General features: G+C 39.0%; 1 protein-coding gene across 7 annotated transcripts in view; it reads right to left on the bottom strand.

Annotated features, from left to right (window-relative positions):
* Window positions 1-20,326, bottom strand: part of EYA2 (EYA transcriptional coactivator and phosphatase 2) — a 90,267-nt gene that overhangs the window by 47,719 nt on the left and 22,222 nt on the right. For 6 of the 7 annotated variants that reach the window (XM_015881571.2, XM_015881569.2, XM_015881568.2 and 3 more), the window contains exons 2-5: window positions 8,418-8,536; window positions 3,724-3,772; window positions 2,997-3,139; window positions 81-197 (exon numbers count right to left, since the gene is read on the bottom strand). In XM_015881571.2, coding sequence (XP_015737057.1) covers window positions 81-197; window positions 2,997-3,139; window positions 3,724-3,772; window positions 8,418-8,526 — 418 coding nt within the window. In that variant the 5' untranslated portion in view covers window positions 8,527-8,536. Of the gene's footprint in view, window positions 1-80; window positions 198-2,996; window positions 3,140-3,723; window positions 3,773-8,417; window positions 8,537-8,841; window positions 9,060-20,326 lie in introns of those variants that run through there. The other variant, XM_015881572.2, reaches the window with a different exon arrangement.

Genomic DNA, 20,326 nt, shown 5'->3' with positions numbered 1-20,326 from the left:
ATGGCAAAAGATGAGCTGATATAATGTATGTCATTCTGACTTCTCAAGATACATCTCACAAAGCAGCAAGCTGTACTTACCATGCATCTGGTAGGTATACGGTGCTTGCCCAGCAGTCGGGGTACTGAAACTGGATCCATAGCTAAGAAACCCACTCTGTCCTGGGGAATGGCTCAGGCTGTCCTCTGTTTTGATGCCTTTGGAGCACATCGCAGGAACCATGAGCAGAATGTGTGTTTTGTCACGTAAAGTTATAAAAAATAAAGATTAGGAATTCTCAATATTTCAGTTAGATTTTACCCTATACTTTACCTTTTTTTTTTTTTTTTTAATTATCTTCATTACTTAAAGAGCTATCAAGTAATAAAGTCAAGCGCATTCACCGCAACCAGTATTTGAGTGAGAAACACCTGAATGAACTTTTCTTAAGATAGAGAAGCAAATACAATTAACACTGTTTTCAAAAACAATTTATGGAAAAACAGTTTTGTTTTGGTGTTAAACAAACTCACTGGCTCAAAACCTTTCTGAACAGCTATCAGATGCAAGCAATGATTAACAAAGCAACAGGACCTGCAGCAAATCAACCTCAAGACTTCTGTTCTCAGTAGACATATCTTTTACTTCCATTATGTCTTCAGGTTTGGTAATTAAGTATTTATTAGCAGGTCATACAGGAGGGTTATCATTTATTCACCTGGATATAACATACAGTTCAGGAACAGTAAATGTAAGTCCTGAAGCCACAAAATATTTTCATTACTACAGTCAGGCAATTTAACTGACAGTTTACTGGAGCAGCAGCACTTGCTGATTCAAGCACTGATGAAACCTTTGCTGATAGTAAAAAGGGTTGATATTTTATTCAGAGATGCTGCCAAGATTCTACAGCTGTATTGTTAATATAAACAGCTGAAAGGTGTGTCTTATTATGAACCCTTGGGTGTGATCCTCCTCCTTCTTTGCATACCTATTTGCACAAAACAAAAAACAGCCATGGACACATCCTGAGCACTAGAGCTAAACAAAGATCCTGTTGATGTTCTGGCCTTGGATTTATATGATTCCCAGGATGTTGTTATCTGCTAGCATTTACAAACAAGCTTGTCAAAAGATAAGTTGAATTCACATGCCTTTAACCAAACGTGCTGTTTTCTAGCTTAATGACTCTTAGAAGCAACAAGTCTGCATTTGCTGAAGTTGGTAACAATTTTCCCCAGATGATATCTTCTATAATAAAACTACTTCTTTAAGATTTAGGTGAAAATAGCTGCAATACAATCTGAGTGCAAGTTAGCATCAATATGACAATGCTGTATTGTGAAATGCAGGAAGTTAATTTGGACAGTGAGTGAACATGTGTTAGTGCAGGCGTCCGTGTCCATTACTGCTGGGGAAGTAAAGGGATTTGCGAGTGTGTGCAGAGAAGCCTCTTTTCATAACATCCCATGATTTTCAATTACATCAGCACTGTGCATGCAAACACTCCATCTACCCGGGCTACAATTAATCTTCAGCGAATGGGCCTTTCTGGAAGACTAAAATTGTTGTCAGACAGTGAAATAACTTAGCACCAAATTAATTTCCACACAATGTTCTGTTTTGTCTAGAAACTGGCTGAGTTTTATTTTTGTGCCTAAAAACAATACTGCTTCATTGTTCTTGGTTGTCAGCCAGGTGGAGTTTTTCATATGCTGTGCTGAGTATCTTAGAGAGGGTATATGAGCTGGGGGAGGGAAATCACTGCTCAAGGATGCTAAGAGGTCATCTACAGGATTTATAAGCAGCATATGGGCCTGACACATGTATGCCCTAAAGACTCAAGGCAGTAGCAAATGGCTCTACTTTCACCTGCTCTAACAGGACAACTGTTCAGAGTTTGTCTTGGAAATCAGCCAGCTGATGCAAACACACAAGTAGCTCCAGGAAAGGGTCTCAACATTCCTCTCATCATCCTGGTAGACCTTCATCTCTGCCAAGACCATTTCCCTGACCTTCCAGACTATTGCACTGAATTTCCCTTCAGGAAAAGTGCTATCAAAGGCTGTATAAAATCTTGTTGGGAAAGGATACTGTAATTGCCAAGCAAATTTAGGTGTTTAAGAGTGTGAGAGAAACCAGCAGCAGAAACAGAACTATGAAGCTGCAATACTCAGCACTCATGAGATCAGCTCAGAGTAAGGAGCCTCAAAACTTTCTGTTAAAGAACTGTGCCTAAGCAAGAGCAGTATCCCTTTGGTCTTCAGGAGTGGAAAGAACTTCCTAATTGCCTCAACAGAATGCACAGCTTGAAGACATTTAACACTTGGTTTGCCAGGCTTTCCACCATTAGGAGTGCTGGTTTAGTTAGTTCTCTGCCTGATTCCTCCAGCTGCTCTCAGCCCAGCACTATCTCCCCACAGCTGCTTGTGAGGCTGTGTAGGGAACAAAAGTTGACCATAATCATAGCAATTATAGCTAACAACCATTCATTTAAATACAGTCTTCCAAAGCCAAAGTACTCTGTGTATCTTTTCACCAGTGTCCTACTTTGCTTTGTGTCCCAGATCTTCTGCAATAGCATGCAGAATTTTTTTCCTAAAATAGCTTTTATCATTGAAACCCCAGGAGACATCAAAAAAGGCAAGGTGGACTTTACCTAAATACTATATTCACTGCACTGTAGTGAGTCATGGCAACAGTCACAGCTCCTGCTCACTCATTAAGTGGAATATCCTACTGAACATGAGTTTTTCATACTATCTCCTATCCTATTACTCACCATCTTCAACCTTAAGTAGTCTGTAAGACCATATCCCAAGATAAAAGGAGTTGACAGATAGTTCAAAGTAATCCTACCATTTTTAACAAATTCAGCTTTTCCTTTATGATGAATAAGTGAACGCTCCCAGTATAGAAATGACTTTTCATTCTAAACCTTAAGTCTTCAAATAAGTTTTTCTAGGAGCAAAAGGAAGAAGATACCCTCAAAAGTAACATGACATCAGAGTACTCACTGTAGGAAGGTATGCCATAGGGCTGCGCAGGAGGAGGGTAGGAAGTGTATGCAGCAGCCTGCTGGATTCCTGCACTGTACTGAGTCTGTCCATATGTTGCCATTGCTGGGAAAGTCTGGACTGTCACTATATGGGGATAATGTCTATTAAGAACAAGAAAACAGAAGGTCTAAGGCAATAGTTACTGCACAATCTCCTAGAGCACATGTAAAAATTTCTAGATGTTTTGATAAAACACAATCCATATTTTAGGAGCTCAGAATTTACTAGGCTGGGGCAAAAGTTTGTTTTAGTGTATAGCTACTGATTCAAATTATGAAGATTAAGGTGCCTACAGGTATAAGAAATCTAGGGCTGTGCAAAATATGTGCAAGTTAAAAAAACCTCAATACTGTGATTGTTGTGTTTCATTTTGTTTGTCAAACAACACAGCAACATGAGAAACCTCTGACATTTTTACATATTCCTCACTAATAAACAAAATAACACTCAAAGTGATAAGGTTTGGATTCCCAAGGGTACAAATGTATGGCACATAGTACCTCAAAACTTCTTTCATTCCATATTTAGCAAGATTAGGGACTATTTCTTAACTGGGCATGAGACATACAGAGGAGCAGGTGGATAGGCTTAAGACAAATGCCCTTTAATGTGACAGAAGTCCACACAGAATGGCTGTTTAGCAAAATATGTTTTTTAAATGACAGCACTTGGCAGGAACACTCACTTTGTTGAGTACAGATGGAGAGGACACTGTGGTGCTGCTTTGCTGTTGCCTGGAAAACGAAATTAAAGGGTCTTAGATTTTCATCATGTTCATTTCTACAACCAAGATGATACCGCTGTTTTTACAATTGCTGGTTTGAGAAAAACACATAGTAATTAGGAGATACTGTTTTGGAGTGAATCTCCAAAGAGCTGAAGAGATAAAGCTATTACCTACTTAACAACAAATAAATACAGTTTTAGTTAACTGATGGTACTACTGATTGATTGAGCTATTTTCTTTTTCTCACATGTCTGATGTAAAACATGAAGTTGGGCTTTGGTAGGATGAATCATACACTAAAAGCTAGAAAGGAAACTATAATGATAACTGAAATTATTTGGCTTTTTTTGACACTGTCCTAAACCACGACTCACTTTCTTTTAAATAATAAAATGCCAAAACATGCAGAGACAAAATAAATATAAGAAGTATACCACTTTTAATCATCAGTCCTGATTTTTTGCATTAACCTACCTTACTGACTTGGCAATAATGAAAAACAGTAAATGAAACCAGTAGAAAATACATCACACAAGTAAACCATGCAAGGTGATTGCCAGTGTATCAAACAGTTGTGACCTGCAACACCACCAAAGAAAAAATTGCCCCCATTTTTATCTGGAGTTATATCTATGCTTAATTTCATTAAAATAATCTACATTAAAAGCTGAAAGTTGCCTGCAAATTGTACTGAAAATACTGTACTCAAATGCCACTGTAAGAATTATGCAGGTTGCCTTCATTATGCCATCCAAATTGTGATTCTCTAACCCTGATTGGAGTCAGTGTTATTACAGCAGTATAAATGCCAACACACCTTCACAATTATTAATTATGATATTAGGCACTACACATACAGCCTCTCTATCTGCTGTCTGTATCAATCAGCACGCCAGACTAATTGCATGCAGTTTCTCCAGGGAGAAGAACATCAACCATCACGTTCTCTGCTGACTGTAGCACCACCACCCTCCACATTAGCTGCTGGCATATATCATGCAATTTGTTACATGGGATAGGAAATATTACCCAACGTTAGGCAGATCTCTCCACCGCAGGAGCACAGGCTGAGTGGAAAAGTAGACTCCAGCAGTGTCCCCAGTGCTGCACATTGCCATCACCAGGCAGGAAACACCCACAGTGGTGTCCCATGCCTTGTCATAGACATACCCACCATGCTATAGATGTATTATCCTCAGTTCAAAGTTTCCAAAACAAAATCACTTCATTTGTTCAGCAGTTTGTAAGTTGGCAAATTAAACATATAAAGTATGGCTTATTTAATGAAATATGCAAATATACATAAGATCTAAATAAATTCAAATAGTCCTTTGGGTTTGAGTAACTTGTTATGCCATAAATCTGCAGAGAATTTCCAAAATGATTTGACGAGCTTGAATATGAAATATTCATTCTTCCTGGTTTAACACTCTTTTATAAATGTTCTTTCTTCAACAACCTTTTTCCGCAATATTTTAACAGCTTTATCATTCTACATCATAACACAATAATACCACAAATATATTTTTAAGAGAGTTATTCAATCTGATATGTTTTTTTTTAAGTAAATTGTATTAAAAGTCTGTTTTCATCTTTGTTGACTTATGGGAGCAAATAAATGGAAAAACCCCAATGGAAGTACAAGACTCTTAACAGCAACAACAAATTAATTACAATATATTATTTTTTTTAGAATGTTAATTTATATATCTAATAATAATAGTGAAAAAAGAGCTCTTTTATAAGAAATAATTCTATTTTCTTAACAGATTAAAATACGTAGAATACACACTTCCTTAAAAAAGAAGACCCTTTTTTCACAAACCTGGACACCTTCAGAGATGATTAACAAAATTTTGAAGTATCCATGTACTCCTTTCTCTCTTCTCTGGAATAACTGTAGTGTTTACTAACTACACTTTTGGCTAGAACAGATCAGAAATGTTACTGCAGCATTGAGTTACTTCAGGAAAAACGGCTTTGGCAATAAAGGCGCCGATAACCAGGGGGAATACATTTCAGAGTGAGCTGGGAATGACTACACAGTGCTGCTGCTAAGGGAAAAATGTAACTTGAGTACATCTGTCTGGGCAGCAAACAGACCTCATCTGCTCACAAGCCTGTGTGCTGAACTGTAATGCCTTTCCTAGCACCATGTCATGCCTGATCCCTCTTCTCCTTGCTGGGCATTAAAAACAAAAAAAACTCATCCCAATACAGCCACTGCCATAAAATACACTTGTATCACCTACACTTTGCTCTCACTTCCCTGAAGTACTATTCTGCACCATACCCTTCTTATTGTACCCATCTGCACAACAAATTCAAGCCTGACTTTCCTGATCCCACTTCTCCCAAGTTGTCCCCCAGTTCTGCAGGAGTTCTCCCTCAGACTGACTACGCCCCCAAAGCCCTATGGAAGGAGAAATATCACATCTACAATCCCCTTGGGACTTCTTCCAGGGCCCTCTGCAACACCTGATCTGCACAGCAATCCATTCACACAGGACAGCTCAGAAAAGAAGAGAGCACATCAACTGCCAAGGAAGGGACTATACACCCTATCACCCCATCCCCCTCTGTGGGCACTGACTGGAACAAAACCATCAAGAATTCTCTATGCTCTTACATTTCCAGAAGAACCTACCAAAAGTAAAACCCATCAGCGACCCTACTCTTGATCCTCTAGAATGTGGCTAATACAAACCTATTTCCACAGCAAGAGGCAGAGATATTTTATTAAAAAAAAACAGCAAAACAGAGTAAAGCAGAGTAAAGGATCATATATAAATATACATATATGTAGATATAGATACACGTATACAGGTATAGAAAAAAAAGGCTGCTTTTAAACCCAAATGCAAGCTTACCTGACTCACCTTCATACTTGCTATGAAAAGATTGCTTTGACTTACCTGAAAGAAAATAATTAGGCAATTAGATTTTTAGATTGTTAAAAAAAAAGCTATACAATTTCTACCATTCTGTTCCTCATTACCCAATAGAATTGTATTAGAGAATCATATATATGTATTAATATTTCAATTCATTTCATTCATAATGTCTTCCATATTTGAAAAACAGCAGAACGGGCAGTTTGAGCACCAGTTTAATGGCTTTTCTATTTAAAAATATTATATCTTCTGATTACTTTTTTCAATTTTGAAACTGGTAAATACAGAGTAAATACCAAACAGGGATTCACTGTGTATGAATATGCAGTATGCCACACCCTCATTGTCAACAGTACAGGTTTAAACTATTTGTTTCTACCCAAATGTGTAGAGATACAGGCAGAATGTGTAGTTGAAAAATATATTGACATAGATGCAAATTTCATGATAAGAATGCTTGACAAAGTAGACATCTAATATTGCAACTCAGGCAGTCTGAGATTGACAAAAACACAAGTATTTTCCTGTTCACCAAATTAACAAGTATTTTCATTAAAAGAGCATAATTATGAAATAACAAGGGATCAACCCGTAAAAAAAAAAAATCAACTGTAATATTTCTGTAAGAAACTTATCAACATGAGCTGTCTCTGGAATACGGGCGTTTTGTGGTACAGGTGCTCTGTTGGCTTATATTTATATTGCATAATAACAAACAGTTCCTGCACCAAGGAGTTTACAGAATGATGTATTTTAAAATCATTTCTAGCACTAATCTTTTCTGCAAACACATATGTTTAAAAGGATGTTTCCTTTAGATTCTTATCCCTTTGACTGCTCCTGTAAATAGGCAATCCTGATGTTTGTGTTTTAATCACACAATTTCTAATGCCTTAGCATACACTCAAACAAAACCTCTCCTTGGCTTTTAAGAGTCTATAAATGAAGGGTTAAACATACTACTACAACATAATAGTCAGTGCCTTTTGCTAACTCCCCTCGAACAGGAAGGCTGACAGATTCTGACCGCAGCAAACAATAGCTGGGATTGTACTAGCAAGAACTAGTTCAGCTGCATCACTTGCCAATAATTTTTTTAGCAGATTTAACATTCTTCTGTTTCCTTCACTTGAACATTGGGGGGAAGGAAGAGGAGGATGAGGAGGAGAAAAACAGAGAGATTTCCATCAGAAACTCAACCACTGAAAGAATTTATCCTTGCTACCTGCCAAATGTGAAACTTCAGACCAGACATCAGCAGGACAAACCATTTGGAGATGACAGCAATGATCTCAGTGATGCAAACTGGGGCACATGGGTGCTTTGGTAAAATATTTTTTGGCTACACAATGTGTTGTTGGGCCTGGGAGCCCCTGTGAGCCACACTCCACTGGCAGCAGTGCAGCCACCCCAGGAGCTGGGGCTCTAGTTATGTCTAAACCAAAAGTACCAGCTCTACACAAAACATCTTTTAGACCTGCACTTATCCCAGCAAACAGATATACTCGTGTGTGCATATGTTTACACCCACAATACACAGATCTCTGTTTATGTAAAACATTTCAACTCTGTTTGCATTCAAAGCAATTTTGAAGGATTCAGCCACAAATAGAGTGACTACAGATATTCTCAAACAGAAGCCCCAATTGCTCATTATGTGATAGAGCTAACCATTAGAAGCAGAGGCCAGCTCTCTTATTTTATATACATACACATTATGCCAAAGCAAATAAGCAGTAAACAAAAGAAGCAGCCTACCTTCTATGTCATCTGGAGCCGTGGCATAAATGTTAGTAAGGTTAAGCTTCAGTCTGTCAGGGCACTCTCTATTTACAGTCAGGCTGGGTGATATCACTAGATCTAGCATTTCCTTATACCTGAAGGAAAACAAAGGAAAAATATAATTTATTCATTAATTATGCATGCTTACTAATGATTCAGGTTTTTTCCCTAAGAGTATAAATATTAAAGTTGGTTACCTAAACCCAGGCTTCATATAAATTCCACATAATAATGTTCACTAAAGTTTTCATCAAAGGTAAATGCTGAATTGAAATGAGGTACTTGTCTCCTTGGAGATTACACCCCTCTGATTAATGCTTTCCCTTTCTTCCTGGAATTTGCCACCCCAAAATTAAATTTCCTTATCTCTTCCATGCTACCAGCACAAGGATTTACATACCACTGTCCACTGAGCCCCCAGAACAGACTACCAAGAGCTGAAAACGAAGCTGAGGGCAGTAAGCAGCACTGTGTATTCTTACAAAATAGTAAGAATGTTAGTACTGGTGACAGGAGAGGTTCAGGTGTTTGGGCTAATCCTGGTATCTATCAGATACGTCCTGGAGAGCCAATCCCAGCTACAAAGTCTGGACCATTAGATGGAAGTGATACAAGGACAGTCCTTTTTACATAAATAGCTACAACTTACTTAACTTAAAACGTCAAGTGACCAGTCTGTGTCATATAGGATCTGAGTCACCAGAGGAAAACATTATTTGTGTTTACACAATGAAGGGCTACACGCTACACATCACTCAAACAGTTCAGAAATGAGAGTGAATAAACTATTATTTCAGATCTTACACACAACACAAATACGCCTATTCGTACAAAGGCATCACTGCAGTAACAACAGCAGTATAGAAATCTGAATTCCTGACGCTCAGTTTCTGCAGTATAGATCTAGGCAGCTCTGTTAGAAGCAAGGACATTCGAGTTTTCTGTTTAAATACCTACGTATGACAACCAGCTTTGAGAAACAGAAAACAAATTGCACAATTTTATCTGAAATTTCTCCAACCACTCTTATGAAGACTACAGGTTTCTGTGAGGAAGGGTAAGAATTGTTATTAATAGGCACAAATCAGGTAAAATGTTTCATCTGTAATGGAACAGCACGGACCAAAGCTGAATTCATTTTCACTTTCCCACCTAACAGCTGGGAAGACACACATCCATCTTCCAGGAATTTGCAGAATTGCCAAAGAAGGAGTATAAAGTGGCATAGCCATGAACAGCATGCACAGCCCCATTCCTCCTCCTTTCTCCTAACTGAGTCTGGACTCTCCCTTTCTACCTCCCTTAGAAACCCATGTGGGTATGTGCATTTTTGCCATCAATGCAGCATCAAAGTTCAGAGGTTGTTCAGGGTTGCCTGATTATATGCCACAAAGGAGGTCTGAAGTCAGTGGTGAAGGAAGCTGGGTAGGAACACAGAGCTCAGGATGAAGCGATTGTGTGATCCCTACTCCATAACTGCTGTCTCCTATAGATTTGCTAAAAAAGTAAGATTAGCTTAAAAATAGTGCTGCTTTACAGCTGGATCTTTGTTGCTAGAGGACCTTAAAGCGCTTCACCTTTAGATATGTCCTTTAAGTCTGGCAGATACAGACATTAAGATAAGACAAGTCAGAACTATGAATAGAGGTGCAAAGGGGACACCTGCAACCACTATCCATGTTACCAAGTGCATGAAAGTGCAATGAGGCTTTAGATTTGTACAAGGATACAAAAATAGTCCCCAGCTTTAAGAATATCATCCTAAGTGACAACATAATAGCAGTGCTGAAGCAGGAATTCAGGATTCCCCTCACCTAATCCTAAACAAAACACAGCCCACCAGAAATTTTAGTCAGCCCCAACAGCGCTGGAACAAGTGCAGGCAGGGGCTTTACCAAGGCAAATGTGTGTCTGCTCTGCAGGCAGTCTCAAGCAAAGCTGTCAGGAAATAAGGAATGGCTTCAGCCCCTCTGCACACTTTGCCTATGCCAGAGAAAAGGAGATTTTCTCCTAAAATGGCTAATGTCTCTCTTTTGACTGCACAGCCAGGCTGCAAGAGAGAAAGGAGGCAGGAAGGATGTGGTGGTCCTCATTTCTCTAGAGGCAGGAACGAGGTCTCTCCTGCAAGCAACTACGGTTCCTAAAACTCCATTTTCACAGGGAAATTACTTTCTTCAAGTCCTTTGGCACTGAAATTAAATTTTTGCTTGCACTGCTGAAAAAGCAGGGTTACATTTTATACCGGGTTTACTTTTCCACTGTAAACAACATCTGATTTTTACTTTATTTCCTGGACACTGTTACCTGACAGGAGGAAAAGCACTGCCGTCCCAGATCCTGTCAAGGTAGGGATGTTCTACATTGTTTCTCAGATAACACACGCCCTTCAGCACAATCTCAAACCCCATCATTCATGACACTGACCAGACTGTTGCCAAGTGAATGGAAGCAGATGTTTAAAGGGAAATGATATTTTATAATGATTAATGCACTTTAATTACATCATTGTTCAGAGATTTCATTAGCTACTCTCTTGGTTTTGTTCTGTTCACTTTTGAATGCAAAGGCCTGATTGTTTTTTTAACATTTTCTTTCTTTCCTTTTATCCCCCTCTCAGCTTCCATTTTTCTTTAGAATTTCATTAGCTGCAGGTACAGACGGGCAGCTCTCCACAGAAAACCCTGTCTGGCTGTGCATGTCATGTACATGTTTGCTCTGTTAGTGGCTGTGCCTGCTTTGCACGCACCATTTACCGATTTGTTGATATGCAGTTTTTGCTTACGTACTTCTACACGGGAGTTTCTGAGATTCCGGTCTTAATAATGGCAATCTACTGAAAATCTTTAGTAAAATAATGGATGCTGGATAGGAATTAGCATAATAAATGACATGCTGGAGTACAACTGATGAAAATATCAGGTCTTTGTTTGCTTTTTAGAGCAGAAACGTTTTCTGGCTTAAGTAATATACAGTAAATCAGTAGTAAATTTGCTGAATATGAGCTTTTATTAAAACCAGCGATGGCAGCATCTAGAAAGCTGGGCTGACAGACATCTGGAAGAGCTTTTGGCTTCCATAATTAAGAAGAACCTTGTGTGAATCTGATGCTCAGCTTTTCCATTAGAATCCCCTACTCAAAAAGCAATATTTTGCCCTTAGAGTTGGCCCACAAACCTCTGCCAAGAACAGAGACTTTTCTCTTTAGTGATGTTTAGGAAGAAAAAAGAAGAAAACTGTTTTCCATCATTCCGAAGATAGAAATGCCAAATTAAACATTTTAACGTTTCAATTTTTTGGTGAAGGTGTCAGGATAATTTAAAGTTCATATTTTCTTTTACAATAAGGTTCTGAAGGCAGTGATGCCAGGCCCCAACTCAAGACCATCAAACATGAGCTGAAGATCAATATAGTGAGCAGTCCCAAGGCTTCTAGCACAGCAAGGCAGGACTGGTACAAACCGAGCCCTCAGCAGAAGCTTTGTTGGAAAGAGAAGGACTAGAGACAGACTTCAGCCTCATTACAAGAGTTGCATTTTTGTCTTGCTTCCATGACTTCATCTGGTTTTCATTATTTAAACAACTACTTTCACCTTTATTCCTTTAAAAAAAAAAAAAAAAAAAAAAAGGTGCAGATGACTAAGCAGAAAACTTCAACTTTACAACCCCAGTGTTTCTCATCATAAAAGAAGGATTTTCTACTTCGCTTCAGAGTGAATTACCAAAATGTAACTGCAAAAAAGCGAGATGCCACCTTCCTCATCCCCTCTGATCCTGAGAAACAAACAAAAAAAACAAATTAAAAAAAACATCCAATCCTACATGCTTGTCTTTCTGATAAGAAGTACTACAAAATTCGTTGCTGATGATTTCTTTTTCCTTGGGTCAAATTTTCAATAGCACCCGCTATGCCCCATTAATTTTCTCTGGAAATTAAGATTTCCAGTTTGAAGAATTGCATTCCCTGTTCCATCCTACTCTCACACACAAAAAAACCCAAATTATTCATAAGCAGGGAAAACATTATTATCTCACTGTCACATTCCAGGTAGTGTAACAAAGGGAATCTCCCACACTGAAGATTTTGGCTACATCTACCCATGTATTTCAAGGAAAGTACTTCTGTTTCCTCTGTCAGTACATTCTTTCTCACGCTGTTTGAAGCCTTCTCTCTACCTATAATTGATTCTTTGTTCCTCACACTTCAAGAACACAAAAATGCTTCAGCAGGTGAAAAACACTATTCTGTTTTCTCTTTCATAATGAATCTTTGCTCATTCACAAGCACAGCTGGTAGCTGTATGCAGGAAAGGCTGAACAGACATAAAGTTAAACCTGAGTTGGCATCAATGCTTATGTACAAGACTGACAGTACAGTCATGACGACAATACATCCTTTCAAGGTGACCTGCGGGGCAGAGTGCCTTGAAATGTTTATATTCCCAAGAGATACCTTTTGCTGATATGATCAGACAATAAAAGCAGTAGTGGATGTCTGGATTTATCATTGCCCAGCCCATTCCAGACACAAAAAATAAGGATTTGCAGTAGAACAGCATCAGTGAGTGGGGATGCATAAGTACATTATTCACTAGCACTGAATATCTCACTGTATGGATTAAAATACAAGCAGAAAAGCTTTTTTGATAAGACAGGCAATGGACAAAACACATCTGAAAAGAGAAACAAAGCGCAGTGCTTTCCAGCTATGCTTGCCCACATCACTCATCACTGCTCCACCTCAAAAACTCACTGTTGGCCTTTTGAAACATGGATCTTTTCTTTAGCCCAGCACTGGAATAGCTAGTCACTTTCATAAAAGCTGAAATCTAATAAAGTAGAAGAGATGCGCACGTATTGCTTCAGTTTAAGCAAGCAAACAAAAAAAACAACCTTGAAACAACATCCCAAGCACAGAAGTCCTGGATAACTATTAAGTTTGTTAATTCAGTAATGAAATTTTAAAAAAATAAATAAATATCACAATGAGAAGCAGTCCTCCCACAAAAAGCCCTTTTCCACCATAATTCCATGTACATCTAAAACTATTCACCTAAGGAAATAATTGCTTTGGATTAAAATTAAAATTCCAAATTCCTTTTTTTTAATATGTTCATTTTAAACAGTTCTAGTAGCTGAGAAAAGAGATCACAAAGGAGACCATTTCTGTCACAATTCTGAAATTGCTGCTGTTCAAACATGACAAGGTATCCCAACAGCTCTAAAATCTGTCCCCATTTTTTTATTTTATAAGTTAACAAGTCTTTTGGAGTAAAATTTTACTTTCATTGGAAGTTTTTGATCTTGTTCCAACTCACAGACCAGACAGCAAAAAACTGATGAAAAATCCTATCACGTGAACTTTGAGTCAACTTCATCTGTTTTTGAAGGGATGTCTGCCTTATGGATTTTGAGTGCTTGAGACTGGCAAAAATAATTGCACGCCTCATTTCCCTGGATGTCCTCAATGTCAGGGTGTGTTGGCTTGCTTCACCAGGCTTCTTCACCTGCTATTGTAGAGTCTTTTCTATTACTATATATATATTTTTAAAGACATGCTTTTTCTTGTCTCAGACCTGTTGTTTTGAACGAAACATGCTGTCTTCGTATTATTATATGATCTTCCTACTCCTAGTAAGGCTTCTGTACTACTCCCTTCTGTGGGTGCCCCTTCCCCAGCCCCCAGGCTGCCACCACAGAGCAGTGCCGAGAAGAAAGGGAGCAGGTAGGGCTGTGATCCCCCACACTTCCTGCAATTAACCTGGGAAAAGATTGAAGGAAGATAGACAAGGGGAAGCATCAGCATTTTCTGGTTGATCAGTCCAAGGGAAACATGGCCAGAAGCATTTGAAAGGGATTCAAAGCACATACAAACAGACAAGTCTAGCTACCTTCACCACTGTTTCTTACGAAGGCACAGTCTGTAAAGTAACTTGAAAATTCAAAGTTTTTTTGGGGTTTGCACCACAGACTTTCAATTTGGCAGCCTAATCAGGAAACACATTATATAATTGCTGTGAGTCATTGTTTTTTCAAAAAAATTTCAATAGCAGTATTTCACTCTGAATATGTCAAAATGAGGAAGTCTAATTTTTCAGAACGCCTTTCTTGCCTAGAGAACCTGTTTGCTAAATGGAGCAACATTTGCAAGAGACCTCACTGCCAAAAAAGAACCACTCCACACTCTTACTGTGGACAATTAAGAACCAAATATAAAAGCTAAGCAGGTAGAGAAACACTCCAAGATTATAACATGGAGTCAATTAAAAATTAAATTTGCTTGCACGTGTATATGTACAGAGACATGTAAATACACATAAACATGAGTGCATAAAATCTCTCCCAGTTAATGTATTTCTATTTGACGTTCACAATTAAAAAACACCTCTTCCTGTTCAGATACCACTGACACACTGGTGCTGCTCATGGCTGAAGAAATCCAAGCAGGCTGCTCCAGCTGCATACCCAACATCCATAATACAAAAGGGCTGTTTCATGGCTCCACTAATGGTGCAGCAGTGTCCTGGCTTGTTAGACTTATTTATTACAACTCAGGCATCTCTTTTCACTCCAAAGAACTATGCCTCTCATCACTTCTCTTCAGAATCTTAAGGGCTAAGAATGTACTCAAAACTAAATGACAAAAATATGATTTAGAGAAAACAAGGACATTTGGAATGAGGAAATAAACACTGATAACTTTGATATTGATGCTGAAAAACCCTGCCTCCTGTTACAGGAGTTTACAGTAATGCTTTTTGCTATGGAGTCCTCTTGTTACTTTTATCCTTTATTCTTGTTATTTACCCTATTTCTACCTGAGACACCCTGGGTGCACCCACCTGGATCCCAGTGGCCAAATAACAGCACAGTCTAGGAGAACTTATTGCCAGATAACACTTGTGTGAAAATATACATTCAGTGAATCAGGATGAGACAAAATAAAATAAAATGTTATCACAAGTCATAGAGGGCTCAGGAAGGAATGAACTGTGCAAACAGCACACAAAAGCAGTAGCCAAGCAAGCCTGAAATAGCAGAGAGCTGATTTGGCTGCTGGCTGAACACATCCGTGAGTTACAGAGTGACATTTTCATTTGTACAGTTTCTTACTGCAAACAACCCATTTCGAGCCACGTGCCCCACTCAGACACTTCCACCCTATCTTAATGGGAACTGAATATCAGTAGAAACCTCACTTTTTCTTCTGCTGCTCAAGGGAGGAAAGAGGGGAGCTGATAGCAGCCCCTGCACTCAGCAGCACAGTGAGGCATGAGGGTGTACAGTGCCACGTGGCTGCTCTGACACCCACTAGGGAGAGATGCGCAGTTGTTGAAGGAGGATTTGTTACTAATAGCTTGGACAAGTTTCTCAGGACTGTACCAAGGCTTCTGTAAAAGTGGGAAAGTTTTCAATTAATCTCTTTTTAGGCACTGGAAAGTGCTTTAAAATTTTCAGGTAAAATTTGTTACACCACTGCAGTACCAGTATGCATGCTGATGAATGACTGTCCTGAACGCGAGACAGCCAAGAAAGAGGTGAGGCACGAGAGCTGTCCTTAGGGCATGTTCTCTCACTCATATTTGGTCCAAAAACTCTCCATTCCCAGACTATGAGAATTTCTTCACCCTTCTGATTTACTCCTTAAACCTGTCAGAGTCCTGTAGTAACTCCAAGAACTCAGTGAGAAAGGTAAGGCTGCCCCTTTATAACAGGCTTGTGTCAGCACCTCCATTGTCAGCCTATAAAGGAGTGACATTCAGGGAATAATAATTCAAAAAAAGCTATGGGGAAAAAAAAAACAAAAAAAAAAAATACAAAAAACTATGAAATGTAAGTTAGCAAAGGGACCTTGGATGTGAGGAAAAAATCTAGCATAACAGTAAAGGTGAGGCTGGAGTGAGAATGACGTACCTTCTGCTTGATTAAATCCCCCAGGTCAACTTTGCTCCAGAAGCAGAGACCAGAGAAGACATGAAGAGAAATGTCTGCCGTACATGAAAAAGGCTGAAAGCTCTTTCTCTGGGACTTTCTTACTCCTGGTTGGGGAATGGAAGACTATCTTATCTGTCTGCACATCATTCTCAAAGACTTACAAGCAAAGAATGCTTAAATGTACAAAAGATTTGAGATATATTTCTTCTATTTCTCAAGCATCTTTATGAGGGAAAACACAAATGCCAGCCTCACTGTCCCAGATTTAACCAACATTCTACATAACAAAATAAAATGCAATAATGTTTGTGGGCTCTCTAAAACTCAGGACACTCTCTTAAGAAACTGGAAGTATTGTATACTTCAACACTGTGCCTGAAAACTTTATAATCTTTTGTCTCTTTCCTATTCCAAAAGACAGTGCACATTACTCACTGAGGGCTCTGAATTCACATCCTCACTGTATGTATGTATGACTGTCACTTTGATTCCAGCTCATAGTGGTGACACATTGGCTTGTCACCAGTAATGCTGCTGTCAGGAAACTGTCACCGTCAGTCTTGTGTCGGCTCAGTAGGTCCTGACAAACTTGCACGTGGTGTTATTCCTGTTCCTATACAAGTATTCATGTGACCCACCTGGCACAAACTTCACAACATTCCAACGTTGCTACCATTGCTCACAGCACACTGAAGCCAGTACTCAGCTCCACACCTGGCTCCCTGGTTGTAATCCATCGATTTACATGGATGAGCTGATTGAGATGCTCTTCATTTTGTGATGTGACAGCTGTGCATGGCTGTCCAGAACATGGCTTGTCTTTCACATCACTGTCACCACTGCTGAAATGCATCACCCATCACCTCACGGTGCTCACAGCCACAGTCTGGTTTCCGCAGACATTCAACAAGCATTGATGAATGCCAATGGGTGCCGTTTTTCCTGCATGGAGGAATCCAGTGACACACCATTGCTTCATACATACTTCCAAGTCAGACACCATTCTGTCAGACTGCTCCTCTGCTGCCATCTCTCACAGAGCAACACACTGAAATACTGTGGAAAGGCTCAACCTCTACTGCCATGCTACCATCATCAGCTTCTGACATCATGAGCCAACATAAAATAGGAAGCATTACTTTCAAGTAGTCCTTGTAAGTGGTTATCCAGTACCACTTGACCCTGAAGCTGCAGAGCTTTAATTGCTCTTGAATTATGAAATCTACCTCTACTTGGATATACTTTACTTGCTCGGACTTGGAGAAAGTCTCATCACCAATCTGGATTTAGTAAATATTGAGTTGAAATAAATGTATACACTTACAGCTTTCACTTAGTCACAATCCTATGTTTTTGTTTAGAAAGAGCAGAGAGTGGTTTTGGAAGACAGAGTATCACCCCACTACATCGTAAGGTTTATGTACTCATTATTGGCAAGTATATATGCATATCAGATATATCAGATACACATCTTTATAGCACTGAGCTCCAACGTTTTTAAAAACAAAAGAAAATATTAATGTTTATATTAAGATCTTCAGGAATCTGTGTGAAAGATGTAGAAGTTTTGTGGTGGTAAACACTTTTTTTTGTAGTGGAAGTTGGTTACTTCATCAGGAAAAGATGACAAAAAATAAACAAACTGTAAATTTTATATCTGTATCACTAACTGGAACATTCATAATTTTTTTATTTTTATTATTATTTTTTTTTCATTAGAAGACTGGTGACAGTTTATAGATAAAAACCAAGATACTTATTCTAAAGAGCCACAGTACAACAGTAGTGAGGAAAGTAATGCAAACTAACAGTTACATGACTTGGACTACTAATAAAAAGCAACACTGGACCAAAAACTTAAGTTTGTCACTGACACTCATTAACAGTGTGAAAACAGCTAAGCAGAGAAGAAACTTACCTGGAGCACATGTTCACACAGTGTTTTCCTTAATATTCATTCAATTAATAGTCTGCTTCTTATTTTCAGACTAAAATAATAGCATAGAAATTGGACGCTTCGAGGGTTCTGGTGGGCTAAGGTCTGATTTCACAAGTTCTGGTGTGACAATATGTCAAAGTGAAAGCTAAGCTGGGCTCAAGATCAGAAAGCTGGTAGCATCAGGTTTATTTTCAAGATGAGGGAGGTTTTTACAGGGATGACCGCAGGAGATTATCAGACAAGGAAGGGATGAGGAGAACCTCTGCAGTGATCCTGCCATTCAGTAACTGACAGACCGCACGACAGTATGGAAGTAAAAACACCAAATGCATCAGCCCAGTGCCATTCACACAGACATCCTAGTTTTAATTTGCAGAGTCTGATCTGATAAAGAAAAGCACTTCCTGAAAGTGCCATTACACGATGCTAAGCAGGCTTCAAATGACTTGCCAAAGTACAGAGGGACATTGACATTTGAACTACAGTTTTGTTTTCCTCTTTGTTTTTCCCCCTGTGACTATTGCATTTGAATAACTGGAATTTTTAAAAATCCCTATTCCTCCTTTCACCATGATGTAATCCAACTGTTGAAGAAGCCTAACAATGTCGAACAGCTGCTACTAGAGCCAAGTCTGGCACCAGGAAAGACAAGAATTGGCACCAAACACCGTGATCTTTAAAATAAACCTGGCAGACACACTGCAAAGGTTTGCCTTTACTGCCATAAACAGCATACGGAGCAGTAAATGGAAAAGTGATGAAAAAGACCACAGTTTCATTGCTGGAACGAAGATGCCAATCAGCAAACCACTTGATCTAGCACCTACTAAAGGTTTCTACAATGGCATGTCAAAATGAAGGGCAGCAGCAGGGGCCAAAGATAACATAACAGTGCCATTCATATGTCCATCACACCAAACTGAGTCCGCAAAACCCAGCAGGTATCTACTGTTGAGGAGCACCTCTGTGCACAACTGCAAGTTACATTGAATTATTCAAAGAAAAATGCATTTTCCATATAACACATCTGTCTCAACACACTTCTCGTTCCAGTACTTCTCAGTTACGCTTTCCTAAGAAGGAATTTGCTCCCAATTGGTGAGGCTGGAGCGGTGCTCTGGAAAAAGATGTGTACGCTTTTTCTTTCTTTCTTTTTTTTTTTTTTTTTATGCAGATGGAATGGAGAAGAGAATTGCAAGTTTTCTTCTCCACTCCCTCTCCCACTCCCAGCTTCAACTGAAAGAGCATGAGCTGATTTCCTGTGCTCTGTAGAAGGGTCTAATGAATTGTGATGTGGATATCTGTCTGCCTGCAACTGGACAGATGCCACCATCTTATCTCACCCATGTGAACAGACAGCCATGTAACAGCAGCATTTTTCAACTGCCACTAGTTAAGCTTTTAACCTGGAGTGCGCCCTTTAGCATATTCTACAACAACTCCCAAATATTAGAACTCTACAAGACCCAGTTCTCTAATAGTAGATTACTTGCTTCAGGCAGACAGTCTCTGGTTAGAAGTCAGAACTGTGTGTGGTGTATTAAGAGCTTTCGACAGGCTAGTACTAAAACCTAAAAGAACATTCAAAGCAGACAATAGACTTCAAGCTATTTATCTGATCCTCTGTGTTAACAATGCAATTTGCATAAATAATACATACAAGCACTCCTAATGGGATATCCAACACAGTGTTTGTATGGGGAGGCATATAAAAGTTATAGCCTTGTGTTGCAACTCTCTCGGCACACATGAAAGGAAAGACTTGGTTTAAGGGCGAAAACTTGACCTTTTCCCTTTTTTTCCCTCTTCAAAAAACAAACTGAAAACAAAAATGAGGATCTAATTGCTATTACCCAACTTTGTCCCAGGGGGCTGCAAATTCTCCAAACAGAACTGTCGAATCTGAAATCTGAGGATAACATTAAATGACCACGAACCATGGTATCTTTTGCCAGAAGATATTTAGAGTCAGTGACAAAACTAGCACCCTAAAGTCTGCTTTACTTCACTGAACA

Source organism: Coturnix japonica, chromosome 20, assembly GCF_001577835.2.
Source record: "Coturnix japonica isolate 7356 chromosome 20, Coturnix japonica 2.1, whole genome shotgun sequence".
Classification (NCBI taxonomy): Eukaryota; Metazoa; Chordata; class Aves; order Galliformes; family Phasianidae; genus Coturnix; species Coturnix japonica.
The sequence above is the reverse complement of the archived record's forward strand: the minus strand, read 5'-3'. Positions and strand labels throughout refer to the sequence as shown.